Genomic DNA, 24,214 nt, shown 5'->3' with positions numbered 1-24,214 from the left:
GAAGCTGAGAAGGGAGGATTCCTTGAGCCTGGGAGGTCAAGGTTGCAGTGCCCATGATCATGCCACTGCGCTACAACCTGGGCCACAGCACAAGATCCTGTTACAATCAAACAAGCAAACAAAAAACCAAAGATGCCTGTCATCTGCCCCATCAAATAAATCCAAATCTCCGCAGGGTGACACAGGGTATTCACATTTTAAAATATCTCCTCTGCTGAATAAAAGTAGAGTAATGGCTGAAAACCACTGAGTTATGTAAATACACTTCCTGTGACTTATTTGTAGCCCTTTCGTATCTAGCAATTTCTACAGACCCTCTCTGTGGGCTTCAGAAGCCAGAATGGGCAGGGCCAGGTGAGAGGTGTCCTAGCACACTGAGGGTAGAGCACAGCATCCAGCTCAGGGGGACCTATTTCTGAGGCAAAGGCACCCACCAGGGGCTCCGCCTGTCTTCAGAGGGAAAATCACACTTTAGAACCCCAGAGACCCAAAAGAAAGCTCAAATTCAGCAGATACCTGCCACTGGACCCTGCAGCGGCAGTCCCAGGAAAAACTGCCATTGCCCTGTCAGCTCCCTCCAGCCCTCTCTCAGGTCCCAGCAGGAGGAGGTCTCTGACTAAGCTCAGAGGTCTCAACAAACGGCGGGTTGAAGCTCAGAGGAGTTACTAATAGGCCTATAGTTACCTCAAGACTCCACCTGATCAGGGCCAAAAATGAGTCCTGGGAGGGCAGCCAGGAAGAAAGCAGGGCAGAGAGGAAACACAGGGAGAGGGGCCCTGGGACCATGTCAGATACGGAGGGAACCAGGGGAACGAGAGTAGCCCTGATGATTGTGCTCCCCACAGCCCCTGCATGTCTCTGTTCCATGAGAATTCAGGGTGAGGAGCTCAGTCTTACCCTTCACCCGTTCCTGGGCTCTGGCAGGCTGGCCTGATTCCTGTCCCAGCCTCACCCATTCTCCGCAGTCGTCACCACTGATGTGGGCAAGCTGATGTCTCCGGTTTGCTGGGATCTCACTCTCCACCCAATGGCACCAAGTTAACTTCTTTGCGTGCTTTATTTTCTGTGATTAAAAAGGGAAGCAATTCTCACTGACGCCATTTCTCAGAGGAGAAAACAGGCACAGGGATGTTCTATCACTTCCTCAAGATCACCAAGCTACAAGTGGGAGCTGGGCTATGAATGGAAGTCTACCCGTGCTCCTAAAGTTGAGCCATCCTCCAAGGAAACGATCGGGGAGGGTGAGCGGCCAGAAGCCCAGTGGGGTCTTTGAGTAGGTCTTATGGAAAGGAGGTGCTTACAGGATGGAACCTACAAGATGTGACCTCACTTCCTTACTGACAGACCCCAACAGAACTTAGAATTCTGGTAACTAGGCACCCATATTATACACACAGCCCCATTTCCAGCTCAGTTGATAGTCGACACTCCAGAGAACAACATGTTCTCCTGCTGTGTCCCAACATGCTGCCGACCTCCTCGTCGCAGGAGAGGCCAAAATGAGACTGTTTCTCGAGAATATAGACATTGGTACAACCCTCACCCTCGACGCCTCTGGCCCTTTGCCAGAAGGCACCCACAGGTAACACAGGGCCCAGGGCAGGCCCGACCAGGCCAGGCCTCAACTGTGCCCACTAGGGCAGTGCTGAGCCCCTCCCCATGTGTTTGGGGGAAACAGGAGAAGAGGGGCCCTCCCTGGACAGGAGCAGGTAGGTTGTCGGGGGTTGGGAGCCTGGTCAGTATGTCAGGTTCACAGCCCAGACCATGCCTTCAGGATGGGAAGGTGAGTGTCGAGGACACAGTTTGTCTGCTCAGATCTGAATCCCAGGACCTCAAGCTGTCATCTGCCAGAGATCTCAAGCTCCTCTGGCTGGAGGTCTACGCAGATGCTCCTATGTGCCAAATCCTGTTGGGGAAGGGGGCGCCAGGGAGGAGTTCTAATGGGGGTGTCCCACTATGGGGTCAGCCAGGCAGGCCACTGACACCTCTTCGCCTGGCTCACTCTCTTTGCAGAGCTCCACACAGCAGATCAAGCAGGAGCTGTTGGATGGATTCCATTTCTCCATCTTCTTCAAAGAAGGGCAGGGGCCCCCTGCTACCAACCACGGCCAGTGCTGGTCTGGGGTGAGACTGGACACAGAAGGGTCTCCACAGACAGGGATTCCAGAAAACCAGGGTGGGCCCAGGACTCAAACACGAATATGGGGATTCCCTAGGCTCTGTCCTAGGGCTTTCACACTTGAGTGAGCCACTGTCCTCTCCCAAAGGAATCTGGCTGCCATTAGTCCCCAGTGGCAACTTGGTTACAGGCAAAGTCCCTTTCACCTATCAGAGGAAGATCAGAGAAAATCCTTCTGTTTTCACTTGATGCTATGCCAGGAGTATCTCAGCATGTTGCTACAAGAATTGGGTATGATGGTAACATTGTAGCACATACTCATACTGTTATCATTTTAACTCCCCACCCTAAGTGTATGTCCAGCAACAGGCAGCTCCCCTGCCCTGCTGACCTCTTCCAGGACTTAAAATCCAACACTTCTACACAAACAAGATGGGGGGGTGGTGATTACAACAAAAGAAGGTGAAGCTACTCTATGCATCTGTGTTGAAAGTGTCATCTCAGAGAACTCATCCCTGCAGACACACCGGGCAGCTGCTGCACTCTTGCATGTCACTGTAATATTCCTTAAGGGAGGCCATGCTCCACAGCGGGTCAGCCTCTCAGTGCTGGTGGAGCCTGTCGTGATAAAATTCCCTTTCTAGGCAGCCTTTCTACAGGGAGCATAATCCTATGTGTGTCCTAATAGGCTGGAGCAGTTTGCCAGGGCTGCCATAACATGCACGCTGACTGAATGGCTTAACCACAGAAATCTGGTTCCTCACAATTCTGGAGACTGGAAGCCCAATGTCAAACTGTCAGTCTGGGGTGGTTTCTCTGGGCCTCTCTCCTTGCCTTGGAGATGGCTGATTTCTATCTCAGTCAGGACAGGGTCTTCTCTTGAATTTCTCTGTGCACTGACCACCTCTCCTTGTAAGAAGCGCAGGCCTATTAACTTAGGGGCCACCCTAATGAACTCACTTCTCCTGAATTACCTCTTGGAGAACTCTGTGTCCAAACACAGTCACATTCTGAGTCTCTGGGGTTGAGAATAGAAACAGTTACATTTGGGGGAGGGGACACAATTCAACCCATAAAATACACAAATCCCCTGCGGAAGACACACACCCGGGAAAGGGAAATCTGGGTGAAAGGATGTGCAGATAGCAAGTTTCAACAGGTGTAGCCAGTTGACTTTCCAAAAGGGCTCCAGCTGCTCACAGGGTCACCAGCAGCCTCTGAATGTAGCTGCTTCTTTGAACACAACCTCCCCTGAATACTAACATGTTCTTAACTTTTTGTCAATCTGCTGTCTGTGTGGCAGAGAGAATCACCTTGTTTCATTTCCACTTTAAACCATACATTTCCGTAACCTTTCCCGCTTTCAATACCTGCCTGCGTTTTCTCTTCCACGAGTCGCCTGGCAGATCCTGGGCCTTGGGATGCGCTTCCTCCCACCCTGGAGTCTTCCGGCACTTTCCCCTTGACCGGGGCTGGGATGGCCGTAGCTGTTTCTCCAGACTCACATTCATGTTAAAGAACAAAAACAATCATATCCCTTTAAGTCAAAGGGTTCTTCTAGAGCATCTTGTCCGGTGTGCTGTCACTAAAATAAGGAGGGGATGAGACCTCCCCAGACCCTTCCCTTCCATATAAGAAGCAGAGCCTCAGGTGGCCTAGAGGGAATTTCATCCAGTCCTCCCTGTGGAAGGTGCTCTCTTCTGACCCGGGTGCTGCTGAGCAAGCATCTGACATCCAAAAGCCCGCGTCTCCTCTTCTCCACCATGAGGGTGATTTTTGAGGAGTGCAGGGATGATGCTCTTCATGCAGGCTGTTGATACAGAGGGTGCTGTTGCCCCACAGCTCACATTCACCATGCTGATGCCTTGAAGGCATGAATCATTTTATCCTTCCCCATCCTCACATGCAATTTTACCTTGAAAGCCCAGAACCCTTTTCACCATGGGCACCCAGGTTCTCCACATGCACAAGTCCCTGAAGGGTTGATGCTTCTTGGTGTGAGTTCCAGATCCCGATCCTCTGGTGGTTCATGGTGTTACCACTGACTCTCATGTCCCTCCTTGTCCCCCTAGTATGAAAATGAGATCTGCAGGATGCCAACTTTCCAGCCCAGCACAAGGGAGAAGCTGTTGGAGTCCCTGGTTCCAGCCTTTCTAACTAAACCCATCTCCTCCTATGCCACCTGCCTGGGTCCCTCCTGGGACTTTATCACCGTGCCACACTTTTTGGAACTACTGGTTAGAAGGTGAGTGTCCATCCCCTCCAAGGCACCGAGGTGCCTCTGTCCCGTACTGGCTGTGTCTTGAAGATGCACCTCTTGGAGCCTCAGTTGGCTCCTCTGGAACAGGGAGTAATGAGAAGATGAACCTCACAGGTTCTTGTAGGGACTGAATGATCTAAGACACAGCAAACAAAGGGGTCCCTAGAGCCTAAAACTCTGGACAATCTGCTGTGGGTGCTGTGATTCATCTTTATTACTTTTCTCTTCCCCCTCACTGAAGCAGCTCTCAGCATTCTGCCACAATGGCCCATCTCTCTTCCTGTTTGGAAAGGCACATAGAAAGCAAGTCTGCAATGGCATTAGTAAACGATGTCTGAGTTTCCTTCTGGCTGGACTTTCTCCTTGATACAGACAGAAGTGGGGTCCCTTCATGCTGAGAAAGGAGCCACAGGCCCTCTCTGACATCTGGAGAGGCTCACTGAGTTTCTCCAATGGTTGGGGTTCACTCATTCAACACATACATACAAAACACTTCATTTGTGCATCGTTCTTCTTGTGACTTGGCATAATTTCATAAACAAGGCAGATGACAATCCCTGGGCCTCAATTCTACTCAGAGTCAGGTGCTCACAGTAGACACAATAAACAAATGGTATCTTCAGAATGTTAGAGGTGAAACCCTCATGGCCTCCTCTACGTATGGTGGCATCTTCCCAGATCCTGACTAGAATGACGGAGCCCAACAAGTATCAACTGGGGGGACTTAGGGTTCTGAAGGGCCTCTTCACCTACAAAACATGGGGGGAAATATGTGGACTCTGGCTGGGGAGAGACTAAAGGAGCCCTGGGGTTCATATGTCCTGTAATTCCCACAACAAGGCTGACATCTGGGGACTTCCCCTGCACGAGGCAAATAGTGAGTTCTGTAAATGGAGACTTAGGTCCCTTGCAAAGGAGACGTGAGGTTGAGGTCACAACTGGCCACTGAGAGACCCATCCCCAGCACCGTGCCTTCCCAGCTCTCCCTGTCCTCCTCCACCCAACATCTGCCCCTACCCTCCTCACCCCAGGACCAGAGCTGGAGCTTTAATGAGCAAGCTGCTCACAAATCTGCCTGGAGCTGCAGTCTTGAGTGCCCAGCTGCACAGTGCTGTGCTCCAGGGCCATTGGGAAGAGAATGTCAGTGGGACGCTGGGGCGCAGAAGGGTCCGTACAGCCCTGCTACATGGCCAGGTCTGCCCCTTCCAGGACAGCACTGATGGCTTGGGGTAGGGTGGGGCTGTCCTCTACACAGGCAGCAAGAGGCCAGGGACCCAGAACCACACAAGGGTGCCCTGGAGGGTTGTGTGGGAGAAGGCCAGGCCTCTGACTCAGCTGTCCACTCCATCACCAGCACCACCGGCTCCATTTTGTTCACCTGGCCCCCTGAAAACCCTTCAGTTTGCTGCCAGGCCCTGCAACGGTCATCTTTCTGGATAAAGCTGGCCTTCAGGACCTTCACCTGGCCTGGACTGGGCTTGGAGGACCATCAGGGAATTGTCCTAGGCCAGTTGGTGCTTCCGGAGCCCAAGGAGGCCAAGCCAGATGGTGAGAAGACTTTCCAGGGCTGGTGTTTTCGGGGTACAATTCCCTTAATTTCCATCCAGTCATTTCTATACTTGGAAATCCCAGTGAGGAGTGACTGGAATGGTGACCTTTTCTCCTTTTCCAGATCCTGCTCCACCTCCTGGGCAACACGCATTAACAATGCTGGCCCTGGAGCCAGCGCCACCACTGCTGGCGGAACTGCCGCCTGCTCTGGAGCCAGAGTCACCTGTAGCCCTGGATGCACAAGGATATCGACATTCAACACCAGCACCAGCACCAGGGGAAGGGCCCCCTCCAGGAACAGTGCTGGAGCCACAGTCAGCCCCAGAGTCACCCTGTCCCTGTCCCGGGACTGTCAAGAGCCAACACACTGAGGAGCGGCCTGACATCACCACCTTCCCTCCCAGGCTGCTGGCAGAGCAGCTGACCCTCATAGATGCGGTGAGCAGCTGGGCTTTGCAGGCTGTGCGTCTGGCACCAGCTGTCTCAGACCAGCCTCTCCCTGAAGAGCAGCCAATGCCCTGGGTCCAGTTTCAGCCCCACTTCTTACCAACCATGGGATCTGGATGAGTTTCCTCAACCACAAGCCTTCCCTGTCTGCATGTGGACAGCAGAGATGGGAAATCACCCGTGCCAGCTGCACAGAGTGACTGTGCAGACTGAATGACAGGGGATGGACAGAAAGCAGGACAGGGCAGGTGATCAGTGAGGGGCAGGCAGGGCCATGGGTCACTCACCCAGTTGCTCAGGAGCCTCACTACCCTCAGCACTTACTAGGTATCTCATGCATATTAGATTCTATGGCAGACACCCAAACAGAGCCCAAGGTTGCAGTTGCTGCAAGGAAACTGCACCGGTATGGAGAGAAGGAGTAGAGGGCTGATTGGGATGGGAGGAAGTAGAGGCCTCAGGATGGGCAGGCCTGAGCCACCTTCTAGTTCTTGGAGTGAGAATGGCCTGGAAGAAAACATCACTCTCACTTTCCACCCTTGTTGGGTTCTGGGCCATGATGCATTCAGGGCCCTCGGTGCCCAGAAAACCAAATGCAGGGACTCCCACAGGTCTGGAGCATATTTTAAAGCTTTCTCAGCTCCAGCTCTGTTCATGCCAGAGACTGTGGATGACTGTGAGCTCACTTCCTGCCTGGGACTCTGGGTGACTCTGAGCTGGGCTGTGCTGTGTCCGTGACACTCTCCTCCTCCCCCAAAGGAGCTGTTCAAGAAGGTGGAACTCTACGAATGCATGGGCTCCATCTGGGGCCAACAACATCAGAAGGGGAGTGAGCATGTGGCACCCACAGTTTGTGCCACCATTGCACACTTCAACAGGCTCACCAACTGTGTCACCACCTCCTGCCTCGGGGACCACAGCATGAGGGCCCAGGACAGGGCCAGGGTGGTGGAGCACTGGATCAAGGTGGCCAGGGTAAGCCATGGTCGGGCCTTGGGATTCCCTCTCTCAAAATGGGGAACTGCCTCTTCTCCGCCATCGGCTTTCAGGATTGGCATCTGCATCTCTAGCCTGAGCCCTGCAATCCCCTAGGCCCTTCTTCCCAGAGCTTCCCTGACCTTGACCCCCATGGCCCAGTAGTGGCTGCTCACTTCTGACCTGGGATCTTCCTTGGGTTGAACTGAAATCTTCCTAGATGAGTGACATTCACTCAGCCCCAGGTGTACCCTCCTGAGGCTCCCTGGGCCTCTGCTTCATTCAGGAAGGGAGATCTCAGCAGAGGGTGCTGAGGCTGAAGTGGGTCGGACTCCAACTCTGGACCTCACAGCTCACTCTTCCCTCTCCAGGAGTGCCTACGCCTCAACAACTTCTCCTCAGTGCACGCCATCGTCTCTGCTCTGCGCAGCAACCCAATACATCGGCTACACAAGACGTGGGCAGGAGTGTCCAGGTGAGGAGCTCCCTCCACGGGAGCACCAGAGTTGACCTAGGGACCCATAGGTCTCCCCATGTGCCCTCAACGACTCTGAAAGGTTCTTGGAGAACAGGGACGGTGGAGGTAGGGATGGGCTGGTGGGAGTGCTCACTAAGCTGCCCTGGACTCCTAGGCAAGGATTTCTAACTCAGGAGGAAGGTTTTTTAACCATCAGGAACAGACTGGAGCCAATTGGAGGCTTTCAGGTGTTTGTACCCAGCAGTGTAACTGTGTCCAGCTGGAAGCTAACTGTGAACACGCAGGGGCTCATGTGAAGTGGAGATGGGCCAGGGGAGGAGCACGACAGTCCCACCCTGGTCCTCTGGAGCCCTTGTCATCAGATGACCCCACTGGAAACTCTCACGCAGGAAGCCGAGATTCATTGAGTTTTCAAACAAAAGGGATTGGAACTCACAAATCTGCCCCGTGATTCCCAAATTTACCCTTTTTTCTTTCCTCTGTCAATAGCAAGAGCACAAAATATCTAAAAGAACTCTGCAAAAAGGACACTGCAGTGAAGAGGGACCTGCTGATCAAGGTACAGTGGAGTCTGGGAGATGCGGCACAAGTGTTTAAGGGTCAGAGAAAAGAGTGAGTTTGGAAGGGCATTGGACCCGGTGCGCAGTGGTTATTTTGTAATGTTTTGACTTACCTACAAAAAGTGCACTTGAAAAATTCCCTCCAGGCCTACTTTGGGCAAACAGGAGGAAAGGTGTGTGGGTCCATGGGCGCGTGGGGGCACGGGGACAGGAGGTCCTGGAAATGGGATGTGGCAATGGCTGCTGGGCTTCTGAGTGGCAGTGATGAGCTGCAGCATTAGCAGGGCTCTGGCTCCCACGCTGGTCAATGCTGCTGGCATGGAGCTTCCTCCAGGCTGGGGGTGGTCATTGTAGGTGGGACTTTCTTCCTTCCTCAAACTGGCAGCAATTCCTCAGGAAGCCAGGCCTCTGCTGCTGCATCTGTCTGCAGCGCACCTCCATGGGCAGGGACTGCAGCCCACACTGGGGGAAACAACAACAGAGGAAGCTCATGTGCCAGGGAGTCCAGTAGACTGCCCAGCTATGGGTACCAATGGGCAAACTCAGGACACATGTATGTGCTTGCTGGGACTCCCCGCTCTGCCCTTTGCAGACATCTGAAAATGGTCGTGTCACAGGATTCTCAACAATTAGCAGTGACAAAGGCTCATGACAAGTATCTGGGGGATCCATGCATTCCTAGGGGATCCTCCCCAACCAGATCTCCGAAACTCCATGCAAAAGAGAAGGCAACATGCCACCCCACCCAGGATTCTGGAAAATCCTGCCATATCCGTCAGAGATGTCGCCTCAGGAGGCCACATCCTGAGTGGAGGAAGAGAGAGTTCTGTGCATGGAACTCCCCTGGGGGATCACAGACGAGGCCAAACCGTGGATTTGGCATGGCGCAAACCCAGTTAGTGTGGCAGAGACTCCGGTGGGGCTCAGATACGCAGGTGCCATTTAACCAGGTCTCCTAAAATGCCCTGTCCGTTTCCCATCACGACTCTGCAAGGCTGGAGTCCTAGACACTCAGAGACTCCAGAGAACAAGACCCTGATGGGTGGTGGTGCTGGGATGTGGGGTGAAGGCAGCCGAGACGGAGCCTCCAGTAGGGGGAGGAGGTGCCCTCTCTTTTGGGGCCCTGGGGAGTCACTGCCCACTCTTGGTCTCTGTTTCTTTATCTGGAAAATGAAGGGATGCTGAGCCTGTAGTGCGGGCCTCACAGGGTGGAAATGAGGTTCGAGAAAAGAAAGCACTTGGAGGGTGCTCCTGAATGGTTCTTCCTCAGAGGGATGAGGGGGAGAACAATGACAACAGCTACAGGAAACAGTACTCAGGAGGCCCTGTGAGGTAGCTGTGGTTTTCATGGCTCTTTACAGAAGAGGAAACAGTCTCAGGGAGGCCTGGCTGTATGATTGGGTGACACACACAGGAGTGTGGAGCTGGCCAGTGGTATGAACACTGTGCCAGGTGACTCACGCCAGTACCTGGGGTTCCAAGTGTGGGGTGGCTGGGGTATAACTGGGGGAAGGGAAGACAGCCTCACTGTCCCTGTCCCTGACACCTGGCAGGCGGGGAGCTTTAAGGTGGCCACCCAGGAGAGGAACCCCCAGAGAGCCCAGATGAGGCTGCGGACGCAGAATAAGGTGAGTGAGACTGTGTCATGGAGGGACCACAGGGGATCAGAGGACAGGGCTCTTTTCCCCACCAGCTGGAGACCTCCGTATCAAGACAGCGGGGGCTTCCTCCCCAGCCCTGTCCTCCTATGGCCACTGGGCCTGGAAAACCTCCATTGGAGAGACCAGAGCAAGGGTCTGGGAAAGCAGAACTCAGAGTGGATGTGGGGAAGGGTAAGGCTGGGACCACAGGCCCTTGTGACTTGTTAAAATCCCACCATAGAGGTAACTAGGAGTGACTGCCAGACTTGGAGGTCAGCTGGAATAGAGGAGGCAGAGAATTGGGAAAGGTAGCTGAGGGTCTTTGGCTGCTACAACTGGGAGACCTGGGGAGGGGGGTTCTGGGAGACAGGGGCTGATGGGATTTCATGGGACAGGGCCTTGGGCAGGCACCTCAGGGTCAATACTCATCACCACTACCCCTCTCACCTCCCCACCCCTCCATGGCACAGGGCGTGGTCCCCTTCCTGGGGGATTTTCTGACTGAGTTACACAGGTTGGATTCGGCCATCCCGGATGATCTGGATGTGAGTGAGCCTGGGGCAGGCTGCTTGGGAACCAGGATCCTGAGGCTTGGGAGGAGAGGGGCCTGGACGGAGCCCTTAGATCTCAGCCCTTGGAAAACCTCCTCTCCTGAGAGTCTCACAGCTGCTCCTGTGGGAGGGGGTGCCAGGCCCATCTCATTACCTCTGATTGACAGAGGCTCCATGGCAGTCACCAGTCCCTATCCCTGAGTGGTGAAGCTGCAGAGCTGCCTGACTGCAACGATGCTGAGCTGTGGGCTGAGCTGGACTCAGCCTCTCCCTAGGGTAGTCCCATAATAGGAGGGTGAAATTGAGCCTTTCCAAGGGCAGGCAATTCCAGGGTCACTGAGCACTTTCTTTCTACGAGAGACCTCAGTTTCTCTGTCTGTCATCTCAGAGGGTTGGGGCAGAAGGTCCCTGAGCCTCAGCTCCCATGACCCCTGCCCTAGAGCCCAGAGCCTGAGGCAGGTTCAAGTTCTGTCATGTGCACATCCCCTGACCCTGGTGGCCCTGGCAGTAGTGCAGCATGGGAAGGGATGGGGTGGGGCTGTTGTGGGCCAGGGACCTTTCTGATGGGCTCTATCTGACTTCCAGGGCAACAGCAACAAGAGGAAGAAGGTGAACAGCTGGGGCATTCTCGTTGGATGAGGTTGGGGATGTGGACGTCACAGTCCACCCTGGGCAGGACACTCCCTGGCTCCATCCTCTACATCTTAGGTTTACTGGGAGGGTTTGACACACACAGGAGGAGGAGGAGACCTATCCCAGTGGAGAGAGTGGGAAAGGCACTGGAATCAAAGACCAGTTCCTGCAGGAGGGGCTGTTCACATCCAACTCTGAGAACAGGCTGGGGGCTGCATGGGACCCCTTCACAGAATGGTCCCAGGGACCAGCCCCTTCTCCCTGCCTGCCAAAGGTCCCCTCAGTGTCTTCCACCCAGGCCCTGTCAGCATCCTGTCCTCTGTCTCTAGGAGGTCCGAGTTCTGCAAGAAATGCAGCTGCTCCAAGTGGCCGCCATGAATTACAGGCTTCGGCCTCTGCAGAAATTTGTCACTTGTTTCTCAAGAATGGAGCAGCTCAGTGAAAAAGAGAGGTGAGGGCCTGGCACATGGGCAGAGGGTGGGAGAAGGCTCTCCATTTTTTTTTTAAATGTGGTCTGGCTCTGTCGCCCAGGCTGCACTGCAGTGTCACCATCTCTGCTCACTGCAACATCTGCCTCCTGGGCTCAAGCCCTTCCTCAGCCTCCCAAGCAGCTGGCACTACTGCTATCCACCACCGTGTGCGGTTGTTCTCCTGTTGTTGTTCTGGTACAGGTGGGGTTTCACGATGATGTCCAGGCTGGTCTCAAACTCCTGGCCTCAAGCAATCCACCCACCTCAGCCTCCCAAAGTACTGACAGTAAAGGTGTCAGCCACCCCACCTGGCCTAGAGGAGGCTCTCCTGTGGACAGCTGCAGAGAGCCTATGGCCATGACTCCACCGCCAGCATCAAGCCCTGTTGCATGGGGACTGCTGGGGACCCAGGATTCCAGCTGGGCAGGCAATGAGAAGGGACCCGATGTGTGGCTCATGGTGGCCTCACAGCTGCCTCTCTGTCCTGCAGCTACAAGCTGTCCTGTCAGCTGGAGCCCGAATCCCAGTAGGCTGGAAACATCCTGCAGTGGCTGGGGCCCTATTGGGATGCTGGCCAGAACACCGGCTCTGCATCATCCTTCATCCAGACCCGAGACACCAGGAAATCACATCTAGGTGGCTGGCAGCTCAGCTACATCTTGACCCCGCTCCTCAATACCAGATACTCCTGCTGGCCAGGATCAGGTCATGGGACTTTTGCATGTCAGGCGGGAAACCATTTTATGTTTATTTTCTTTAATGTATAAGTAACGGTTTTTTTCTTAGCTTTTGTTAAAATAAAATTTTAAAACACTATTCAGAATGTTCTATAGTTGTTGGAATGAGAACAGTAACTCCAGTGCAGTAACCGTATACCAGTCTTTAGGATTCATCGTCTAGTATGTCAAATTGAGGCTATGGCTGAACAAGTCATGGAATAGTGTTCGCGTTACACCTGCCAACCGTTTAATGTTTTCCTTCTTTATTCAAATTAATTATTGCTAACTCTGTTTAAGGAAAACAAAAAATAAAACAAACAAACAAAAAAACACTGAAAAACCACAGTATGTCACCCAATCTATGTCACTTGTTCTACTGACCAGTTACTCTCAAACCTAAATTCTAGTTAAATTCAAGTTCCACTGGGTTACTCTACTTTTTTAAGTTGTAAATATTTAATGAATCACTTAAATATTTACTGAAGGGCTGGAGATGGGAGGTATTTATGCCAGTGGTAGGGCTGGCCTTCTCCAGAAGTCCTGTGCACAAGGGAGCTGGCCATGAGTCTCCAGGAAATACAGATAAACTTTTCCCACTATGGATCTTCCCAGACTTTCTGACACCTCTCCCCTAAGGGAACATCAAGGAAGGAGAGAATTGTTTGAACACAATATCTAAAGGATGTCCCACAGCTTAATTTGAACACAAGAACACAAGCCCCATTGTGGTATATCAGACAAAAACAAGTCAAAGAAATCAACATTTCAGGGTCTGAAATATGATACCCCCAAATCAACACAAAATAAACACTTCAATCCAGTCCTGGAGCCACAAAGCTCCTATAAGAAAAGTGGGAGTTTATTTCAGCAAAACTTGTATCTATGCATGCAGTTTGCAAAAAAGAAAGAAAACAACAGCAAAAAGTATCTATGGCAGCAAACCCTTAGGCCATGCAATTGATTTGGCATTACTTTTTCTTTCTTATTTTTTGTTCTTTTTGGATGGGACACAAAAATCACTGCTAAAAAATATAAATACAAACACACGGGACTATACATCATTTGAGAGCTTCCGCATGGGAAAGAGAAACAATGAACCATTAAAGAAGGCATCCTGATGAGTTCATGTCCTTTGTAGGGACATGGATGACGCTGGAAACCATCATTCTCAGCAAACTATCGCAAGAACAGAAAACCAAACACCGCATGTTCTCACTCACAGGTGGGAATTGAACAGTGAGAACACTTGGACACAGGAAGGGGAACATCACACACTGGGGCCTGTGGTGGGTCCGGGGGTTGGGGGAGGGATAGAATAGGAGATATACCTAATGTAAATGATGAGTTAATGGGTGCAGCACACCAACGTGGCACATGTATGCATATGTAACAAACCTGCATGTTGTGCACATGTACCCTAGAACATAAAGTGTAATAATAATAAAAAAAAGAAGGCATCCTACACATTGAAAGAAAGTTCAGCAGAAACATATCTGTGAAAGGGATTGCAATCTAACATGTATGAGAAACTAACACTACTCTGGGAAAATGAACAAAATCTAATACCCAAGCTAAAACTGGGCAAAGAACCTCAACAGGCACATCTGAAAAGTAATCATGAAATTGACTGACAGGTCAAAGAGAAGCTGCTCAACTTCACTAATCATCACACACATGTCTAAGTGCAAACCACACTCAGATACCTCTCACTCTCATTAGGATGAAACTTACCAAAAACAAGAAAAATCCCATACATTTGCAGGCAGTGGCCAATGTAGAAGTGCAGAAAAAGAGATTTTATACACTATTGGTGGGAATGTACATTACTATACACATGAAGGAAAACAGTTGAAGGTGCCTTAAACATTTTACAACTACCCATTCACCTAGGAATACCACCACTGGTTACACACAGAAAGCGCATGAAATCTGTTATGTTAAAGAGATATCGGCCTTCTTATGGCAATTGTAGCACTATGCACAATAGCGAAGGTATCCAATCAACCTACCTGTTCATGCACAGATAAAGGGATAAAGAAACTGCGGTACACAATGGAATCCTCCTCGGCCATAGAAATTCATGAAACCATGTCATCTGCAACAACGTACAGAAACCTGGAGGACATGATTTTCCATGAAATGAGCCAGGAAGAGAGAAATAAACACGGCATGATTCCATGCCTATGAGAATGAGATCAACTTTGTCTCTAAATGATTTTATCTCCTAGTAGAACGTTTCATAGCAGTGAAGAGAGCCTGGGGGTTGGGGAGGCAGCACAGGAACTGGGAAATGGATGCAATGTTACACTCAGATGACAGGAATAAATTCAGCTGTTCTACTCCACAGCAGGATGTCTAGAGTTAACTGTATCCTACCATATTTTCCAAAAAAGGCTGAAAAGAAGGATTCTGAATATTGTGACCACAGAGAACTAATAAATAATAACCACACAAGGTAACAGAGATAGTCAGTCAATCCCTTGCTTTCATCATTACACAAGGTACATATACATGGATTAAAATGTCCCACTCTACTCTTTAATTGTATAACTATACTAGAGAGCAAATTGGTTTTAAAGACATAGAAATAAACAATGCTGAAGTTCATGTGAGACCAGGAAATGCCCTGCATTTCCAAAGAAATTCTGAGAAATCCAAACTACATTGGATGCATGACACTCCCTGATGTGAAATTGCACTCAAACTCTAGGGACCTGCTTCTGCATGGATGAGTGGAAGAGAATAGAGAACCTGTAAACCCACACACTTCATACCACCTGATGCTGGATGAAATACACAATGATGAGTAATGGGGAAAGAACTCCCTTTTCAATAGTCTTGGGATAAATGGCGAGCCATATGCAGAAGAGTAAGTAACACTAGGCATCTACTTCTCACCATGTATCAAAGTTCACTCAGATGAATGAAAGATGTAAGTGGAAGACCTCAAAGTACAAAAATCCTACAAGAGACCCTAGGAAATACCCTTCTTGACATCAGCTTTGACAAAGCATTTATATGCCTAAGACCCCACATGACACTGCAACAACAGCAATAATCGACATGTGGGACCTAATACACTAAAGAGCCACCACACAACACAAGAAATTACCCACAGAGTAGACAGACGACATACAAGATGAGAGAAAATGTTCCCAAACTATGCACCAGACCAAGTTCTAATATCCAGAATCTACCTTAAAGACCTTACACAAATCAATTAGCAAAACCACCCTCATAATTAATAGGCAATGGATATAAACACAGACTTCTCAAAAGATGATGATGAGCAACCAACAAATTGAAAATATGCTCAACCTAATTATCAGAGAAATATAAATCAAAAGCACAATGTGATCTATCTCACGCTGGTCAGAATGGGGATAACGCAGTTAAAAAACAAAAAAAGACACTGGCGAGGCAGCAGAGAAAGAGGACACTGGTCCACTTTTGGTGAAAATGCAAAGTAGTTCAGACACCATGGAGAGCACTTCGGAGAGATTGCTCAAAGAACTTGAACCAGAACTACCATCTGACCCAGCAATCCCACCACTGGGGTATACACAGAGGAAAAGAAATCCTTCTCTCCAAAACACACATGCACACAAATGGTCATGGCAGCAGTATTTACAATGGCAAACACATGAAATCAGCCTAGGTACCCGTCAACAGTGGATCAGAAAAGGAAAATGTGGTACATATATACCACAAAAAACTAGGCAGCCATTAAAAAGAAAAAAAAAGAGAAGGAAATCATGTCCTTGGCAGCAACATGAAAGGAGCTGGAGGCCATTATCTAAAGAGAAATAAGGAAAAAACAGAACACCAAATACCACATGTTCTCGCTTATAAGGTGGAGCGAACATTGAATACACCCTACCGTAAAAGTGAAAACAACAGACACTGGTGACTGTCCAATGAAAAAGGATGAAGGCATGAGGTATGTGCCGAAGACCTACCTGGTGGGTACACCCACTGCCTGCATGATAAGGTTGCTTGGACCCCAAGTCTCAGTGTCATGGAATATACCAAAGGCAGTAACTAATCTGCATTTGTACCCTTTAGTCTATAATAAACATAGAAGTTTTGTCACAAAATACAAACTTAGAAGCTAAAAGCATGAATGAAAAACACAAACTTTTATAATTATCCAAACAATCTTTTATTGGCATAAACTAAGAAAGTGGACAGAATGAGTAAACCAAATATTCAACCCCAATTTACATATAGTGAACAGGTTTTTCAAAAGAACACCAAAAAGATGCAATTGGAAAATAAAGAGCCTGTTCAATAGATGATTTTGAGCAAACTGAATATTCACATACAAAACACTGAAATAGGACCCTTATGTCACGCAACAGAAAAATCAACGCAAAATACATTAAAGATCTAAAACTCAATTCTGAAACCACAAAACTCCTACAAGAAAACATAGGGTGTGCATTATTTTAGAAAAGAAATCCATACATGTAGGCTGCTAAAGGTATTTAAAAAACATTAAACCAAAGGAAACACTCAAGAAAACACCCATAGACAAGGTAATGGCTTGGCATTTTCACTGAAAAGCTGGAGACCCAGTTCCACACAACAGTGGAACACATTAGAAGACCCAGATATAAACCTGCACACCTGAAACCATCGATATTTGAAAAAAAAAAATCAACAAAAATAAGCAATGGAGAAAGGACTCCCTATCAGCAAGTGGTGCTGAGATAAGTGACCTAGCTAGATGTAGAAGAAATAACACTGGGCCCCTATGTCTCATCATGTACAGAAAGCAACTCAAAAGAAATAAAAGATTGAAATGTAAAACGCTGGGCTGGACACAGTGGCTCAATCCTGGAATCCAAGCACTCTGGGAGGTCGAAGCAGGCAGATGACTTGAGATCCTGGAGTTTGAGACCACCCTGGCCAACATGGTGAAGCCAATGTCTAAGAAAAAACCAAAAGTTAGCTGGGCGTGGTGGCACGTGCCTGTACTCCCAGCTACTCAGGAGAATGAGGCAGAAGAATCACTTGAACCCAGAAGCTGGAAAGTGCAGTGATCTGAGATCACTCCATTGCATTCCAGCCTGTATGAGAGAGTGAGACTTGGTCTGTAAATAAATACGTAAATACATACAAATCCAATACCTGAAACTATTAAAAAAAATCCTGCATGAGGATCTAGCAAATACCCTTCTTGACAGAGGCTTTGGCAAAGCATTTATATGTCAAGTCCCCAAAAGCAATGGCAACAAAAACAATTACTGATAAGTGGGACCTAAAACACAAAAGAGCTGCTGCACAGAACAAGAAACAACCATAGAGTCAGCACACAGCCTACAGAATGAGGGAAAACATTCCCCCACTACGCATCTGAAAAACGTCTAATATCTACGATTTACCATAAAGACCTTAAACAAATAAAACCAGAAAAAAAAAAAAAAAAAAAACCAACAACAAGTTATAAAAGGGCAAGGAACATGAACACTTAAAAGGAGGTGTACCAGTAACTAACGAGCATGAAAACATGTTCGATCTCACTGATCATCAGAGAAATGCAAATCAGAAACATACTGAGATAAGATCTACACTGGTCAGAATGGCAATTATGACACACAGTCCACAACAATAGAGGCTGCTGGGGCAGATGAGCAAAGAAATGCAGGTCCACTGTTGGGGCAAATGCAAACTAGTTCAGATCCCCTGGGGAGCAGTGTGGACATTTCTCAAAGAACCTCAAAGAGAACTACCACCCAACGCTGCAACCCCACTCCTAAGGATCTATAAAAAGGAAAATCCTTCCATCCAAAACTCACATACACTCCTATGTTCACGGCAGTACTACTCACAATGGTAAAGACATGAATCAGCCTTGATGCCCATCAGCAGTGGATAAGAGAAAGGAAATGTGGTACATACACACCACGGAACACTACACAGTCATAAAACACACATACATGCTCTTACCAGAAACCTGGACAGAGCCATAGGCCATTATGAACAAAAGGCAAGAACAGAAAACCAAAATTTTCAAAACAGCTACAAAGGTCAGTTGTGAATGTTCTCTCCACAGAGAAATCATAACTCTGGAGCTCACGGAAGTGCCAGACTCTGAAACTTCATTATGATGCTACCTTTACACAGATCAAATTGTCCCTTGCACCCGCTGGTTATACACACCTACTCTACGGCAATGAAACTGCCGTCCCAATTTGGTAACGCTCATTCTCACCGGAGTGAGATGATATCTGAGTGTGGTTTTGATTGACTTCTTGTGAGGATCAGTAATGTTGATTCAGAATCTTTTACCCGTGCATCCTTCTCAGGTCTTCAGGTTCTTTGCCCAGTCTTACACATCAAATTGAAACAAGTTCATGATAACTTGGCAAACATCTCTAACCACAGCAAAACGTAAATCAAAACCACACTTAGATATTGGTAACAGGTACAGAGTGACACTGAGACACAATGAATCTGTTCTGGTGTTCTACTGCACAGCAGGGTGACTAGGTGACTAGGGTCAACAGAATCTAGAAAATTTTTTCAAAATCAGCTGGAAAATATGGTTCTGAATATTCTCTCCACAGAGAAATAATAATGATGGAAGGTCACAGAGATGCCAGATATGATGATTTGATCACGATACTACACATACATATGTCAAAATGTCCCTTGCACCCTTGGGTTGTGTGTGTGTGTGGGTGAATGTATATACCCACACACACACACACACACACACACACACACACACACACTCTATAGAAACAAAACTGCCATCAAATGTTGCTAGTATTCATTCTAACTGGAGTGAGATGAAATCTGGGTGTGATTTTCACTTACACTTTTGTGTGCATCAGCGATGGTGAGAATCTTCTCTTTGACCTGTGCATCAACCTCATGTCTTCAGGTCCTCTGCCCAGTCCTACACAACAAATTAAAAACAAATTCACAATAACATAGCAAGTACCACTTATCACACACACACAAAAATAAAAAACACACTCAAGATTCCATCTCACTCTACATGCAACAGATGCTACCAGAAAAAAGTTGAAACATATGAAAACACAATCCAATCAAGGTGTGGATTTCCGGAGGAGGCACTTGTCTCCACATGTGGTGGGAAATGGTAAACTAGTATGCACACTAAAGAAACCACTTGGATGTTCCTTGAAATCCTAAAACTACAACTACCATTTTCTCCAGCAATTCTATTCCTAGGTATATACACAGAGGACATGATCAGGGCATGGAAGAGATTATCTGTCATCCCAGGTGGCATTCAGCCCTATGCTCAAAAGCCAAGAAAAGAAATCAGCCTATCTGTCCATCCACAGATGAAGGGATGAAGAATCTCTGGTACCCAGACAGGATGGAATACTTTTATGCCATCAAAATTCATGGAATCCTATCATTTCCAGCAACATGGCTGCACCTGCAGATATTCTGTTCAATCACATCAGAAAGGCAGACAAAGACCAAGCCCGCATGTTCTCACTCATGTGGGAGCTGAAAACTTTAACTCACTGAAGGTGAAAATACAGTAGTGGTCACCACAGACTAGGTGGAGGACAGGACCTCAAGGATTGGCAATAGGTACACAGAGAGTTACAGGAGAGGAATACATTCTGGTATTCCACTCCAAAGCAGGGCGATGATACTTAACAATATGGTTATGCCATTTTCAAAGTAGCTACCAAGGAGGATACTGAATGTTCACACATCGAAGATATCAAACTTACACGTGGTCACAAGCATGGGAAACTCCCTGATTTTATCCATACTCAAGGTATACAAACAAGTATCACAATGTCCCAATGCACCCCTAATTCTGGACATGAAGTGTAAAACAAACGTTTTATGAAATGTTAACAATACACGGCTAAATGTTCACATGGATCCACTGAAGACCCAAGGAACCTGAATATGCAAAGCAATTCTAGGGAATACAAACTCAACTGGAGGCCACACACTCCCCAATTTCAAATTACATGTAACACCTCCACTCATCCAAAGACTACAGTAGTGGCATAAAAATGAATCCATCAACCTAGGGACTTAAGAGAATCTAAACACATACCTGCAGTCAACACATTCTTTTTCAAAGAATGCCTAGAAGATGCAATGAGGCCATGTGCTGTGGCTCACACCAGTACTTCCAGCAGTTTCAGAGACCGAGTTGGGTGGACCTCTTGAGGTCAGGAGTTTCAGACCAGCTTGGCCAAAATGGTGAAATCCTATCTCTAGTAAAAATACAAAAGATATTAGTCAGGTGTGGTGGTGCACAGCAGCAATCCCAGCCACTTGGGAAGATGAGGCAGGAGAATCACTCGAAGCAAGGAGGCGGAGGTGGCAGAGAGCTGAGATCTCACCACTGCACTCCAGTCTGGGTGACAGCATGAGTGGGACTGTGTCCCCAAGGGGAAAAAGGATGAGATGAGGAGTCAGCAGTCTGTTCAATTGAGCAGTCTGAAATGACTGGATAGCCACATACAAAAGAATGAAATAAGACGTTAACGTTATACAATACACAAACACAAACTCGAAATACATTAAACCCTAAACACAAGACCTAAAAGCATAATACTGCTGCAGGAAAACACAGAGTGAGCTTAAGTGAGGAAAACCTGAATCTAGGCTCACAGGATATAAAAGCAAACAACAGACAAAAGAGAAAAATAGAAAAAAAAACACTTCCAACAACAGAAGTCAAAAACTCTAGTTTTTGTTATTGACTTTACCTTACAAAAACAATCACTGCTACTCAGGCACGGTGGCTCACACCTGTAAACCCAGGACTTTGGGAGGCTGAGGTGGGTGGATCACCTGAGGTCAGGAGTTTGAGACCAGCCTGGCCAACATGGTAAAACCCCTTATCTACATACAAAAATTAGGTGGGCGTGGTGACAGTTGTCTGTAATCCCAGCTACTCAGGAAGCTGAGGCAGGAGAATCACTTGAACCCAGGAGGCAGAGGTTGCAGTGAGCCAAGATTGCACCACTGCACTCCAGTCTGGGCAACAAAGTGAGATACTGTCTCAAAAAAAAAAAAAAAAAAAGAAGACGTTCAAGTGATCAACCAACATGAAAAAATGCACAACCTCAGTGCAATGCAACTCCCAAACACAATAAGATATCATCTCACGTTGGTCACAATGGGTAATTTTCCAAAGTCAAAACAACATGCCGGTGAGGCAGCAAAGGAAAGGGAACGCTGCTACACTCTTGGTCAATGTGAAAACTAGTTCACACTGTGCAAACCAGTTGAGAGATTCTCAAAAAACTTAAAACAGAACTACCATCAGACCCAGCAATTCCACGACACTTGGTATCTACCCAAAAGACAATAAATCATTCTATCAAAAGACACATGCTCTCCCGCATTCATGGCCATGCCATTCACAAGAACAAAGATGTGGAAGCGTCCTAGGTGACCAGCAACAGTGGATTTCAGTTTTTGTTTTTGTTTTTTTTTTAATGTGGTGCATACACATCACAAAATACTACACAGCCATAAGAAGAACACACAATCATGTCCTAAGCAGCATGGATAGACCCGGGGCTTATTATGTTTAGCAAACCAAGGCAAGAACAGCAATCCAAATACTCAAAAAAAAGAAAAAAGAAAGAAAGAAACAAACAAAAAGTCTAGAACTTGAGTGATGAATGTCAACTTACAGAACAAAACCAAAGCCAAATTTTTGAAGACAGGAAGTAGTGTGATACCATCTTTTGTGGGAACTCTTGGCTTCCCCCAAAATTAGAGAACTGGGGAGAAAGAAGCCTCAGCTCAGAATCTGTGACTGGGTTGGAAGTGGAGGCTGGAAATGTGCTCAAGGTCAAACTTTCCTCCTCCCTTCAAAGGAGCCTGGAGTTTTACCAGTGAGCCTAGAGTGAATATTCACCCCGCCGTCCACCCCAGGAGATCCCTTTAAACCAGGAGCGCACAGTGAGGACAGAAACATGAATGTGCACTAACAAGTCCTGAAAGTTTAGAGGGTGATTCTCCATTTCCCCGTGGCACACAGCAGAAGAACTGTGGTCTCTAGGTTCCAGGAAATGCCTGTGAGAGAGCTGTGTCCCCCAGATTCCCTTCATCACAGATGACACCCAGTGCTTAAGCCTACACCCCTTGTGACCAATCCCAAGGAGTATTGACTAATCTAAACCAAAGGCTCTGATGTTCCACAAAAAGAAAAGAGCGGGTGGACTGCAAAGAGAATCTCTCATGAATGCAGCACCCTCATAGCCCATACAGACAGTTCTTACCATGATGCCAAGAAACTGAAAACAACAAGCCAGACCTCACACACATTTCCATTTTCCTTCTGATTTCATACCCCCTCCTTCAGCCCCTCCTCACAATCAGCAGGGATAACCTGGAGGCTCCTGGGAACCTTTCCCCATTGGGTTTTTACTGGCACATAGTTCCCTACCTGGATGAGTCTCCACATCACTTATACTCTCCAGCATCAAGTCTTTAGAAACAAAAACACCAGGATAAGTCATTAGAGAGTGTGACTCACCCACTCCTCCTACGTTAGCTGAAGCTGAATGATGGGCTTTTCTCCCATGCCAAGCTGCTTCTTACCTGATCCCCTAATCTTTCTTCTGGATTGACAAACCTTCCTACAGCTTCTTGGGCCAGAGTTCTATACTGGCAAAATCACTTTCATGAGAATCCCAAGCCTCTTTCCCAGCAGGAACCCAGAAACAGGTTTCTATACAATGAAGCTAGCAAGTTTTTCCCTCGGGAAGTGAGTTATTTCATGGTACATACCTTTTCCTTTCCAAGATCTTATCTGCAATTATATAAAAGAAAACATTATGAGAATCAGATTCTGCTGTGTGCTTCACACAGATCTGTTATTCTCTTGACAATGATAAAAAACCAGAAGGCAGTACAGTGATTGAGCCATAGGTCAAAATCCCCAAAGACTAGCACAGAGGATAGCTATAGAAAAACAAGACCTCTATTCACAGAATTTACCTTTAAATTTAATTTGATATGCAAACGCACAATGCTTCATCCAAGGAGGAAAACTGGTATTGTGGAAAATGCCTCAGTATTGCAGTTGATAATGCATGCTGTCATTTAAAAGCAGCATAGTGTACCATGTATCAGTTGGGAAGACACGCTTACTGAATTCCAGCCCCACAAAGACAATAGTGTACAGTGTACATAATGTACATTGCCAGGTTTTCAAATCAAAATTAATTGAGAAGTAAAGAATCAGGAAAGCAACATTGATGTAGAAGACAAAAAAGGGGGATCTTACCTGGACATCATCATCATCATCATCATCATCATCACAATCAACATCACCATCATCGTCATCATCATCTTCATCTTTGCATTGTGGTGAGCATCTTAAAAACAGGCCATCCTCAGGACGAGCTGGAAGGGCCTAGAGGAAAGATCAGTGCACCGGTGGTTGGTGACTGTGAGTCACTCAGGGAGCTTTGCTGGATGTGGTGTATGGAGGTGGTTGATATACAAGAATGGACTGAGTTGATACTGGGCTATTTCTCTGAGTGGAAGATGGATGGCAGAGGAGGGGAGCTGGAAAGACATGAGACATGGAGACCTTGGCTTCGTACTAGAGGCATCGGGCAGCAACACAAAACAGTCAACCCAAAATGGAACTAAAATGCACACTGAGGGTCAATGGAAGAGTGCCTTCCTGCCTCTCAAATGTTTTGAAACTCTTCTAAACAAACAGCCATTAATTAGTGTATTCAAGACCGTGTCAGTACACTAGAATCTAATCATGCTGATACTACATTTAGCATCTGTTTTAAAGGATTTATTACTTGATTAAAAGCC

At 47.7% G+C, this 24,214-nt stretch overlaps 3 protein-coding genes across 30 annotated transcripts in view; 2 read left to right on the top strand and 1 right to left on the bottom strand.

Moving 5' to 3' along the window:
• LOC105465821 (phosphatidylinositol 3,4,5-trisphosphate 3-phosphatase TPTE2-like) overlaps positions 1-24,214 on the top strand; it is a 384,743-nt gene that overhangs the window by 55,725 nt on the left and 304,804 nt on the right.
• On the top strand, positions 1,442-12,444 carry LOC139358656 (ral-GDS-related protein-like). Of its 3 annotated transcripts, XM_071079935.1 has the most exons (13): positions 1,442-1,582; positions 2,014-2,124; positions 4,192-4,364; positions 5,734-5,927; positions 6,052-6,368; positions 7,137-7,352; positions 7,724-7,827; positions 8,320-8,389; positions 9,944-10,018; positions 10,501-10,575; positions 11,167-11,190; positions 11,544-11,665; positions 12,175-12,301. In XM_071079935.1, exons 1-13 carry the CDS (start codon positions 1,442-1,444, stop codon positions 12,212-12,214), a joined length of 1,662 nt encoding a protein of 553 aa, XP_070936036.1. In that variant the 3' UTR covers positions 12,215-12,301. The 3 variants fall into 3 exon arrangements, with proteins under 3 accessions (XP_070936036.1, XP_070936037.1, XP_070936038.1); XM_071079936.1 differs by lacking the exons at positions 1,442-1,582; positions 2,014-2,124; positions 4,192-4,364 and adding exons at positions 5,430-5,608; positions 11,886-11,976 and having other exon boundaries at positions 12,175-12,444; XM_071079937.1 differs by lacking the exons at positions 1,442-1,582; positions 2,014-2,124; positions 4,192-4,364 and adding an exon at positions 5,430-5,608.
• The window catches only part of LOC139355406 (aspartate-rich protein 1-like), a 59,277-nt gene continuing 38,552 nt past the window's right edge, over positions 3,490-24,214 (bottom strand). For 15 of the 26 annotated variants that reach the window (XM_071079951.1, XM_071079950.1, XM_071079942.1 and 12 more), the window contains 5 exons: positions 23,667-23,795; positions 23,168-23,189; positions 22,824-22,865; positions 19,229-19,310; positions 13,068-17,335 (listed from right to left, as the gene is read on the bottom strand). In XM_071079951.1, the coding sequence (XP_070936052.1) occupies positions 17,158-17,335; positions 19,229-19,310; positions 22,824-22,865; positions 23,168-23,189; positions 23,667-23,795 (453 nt within the window). In that variant the 3' untranslated portion in view covers positions 13,068-17,157. Of the gene's footprint in view, positions 8,853-12,575; positions 13,035-13,067; positions 17,336-19,228; positions 19,835-20,468; positions 20,632-22,823; positions 22,866-23,167; positions 23,190-23,211; positions 23,476-23,666; positions 23,796-24,214 lie in introns of those variants that run through there. The other 11 variants (XR_011613843.1, XR_011613842.1, XR_011613844.1 and 8 more) reach the window with 11 other exon arrangements.

Source organism: Macaca nemestrina, chromosome 15, assembly GCF_043159975.1.
Source record: "Macaca nemestrina isolate mMacNem1 chromosome 15, mMacNem.hap1, whole genome shotgun sequence".
NCBI lineage: Eukaryota > Metazoa > Chordata > Mammalia > Primates > Cercopithecidae > Macaca > Macaca nemestrina.
Note: the sequence above shows the minus strand (reverse complement) of the source record. Positions and strands in the feature narration are given on the sequence as shown.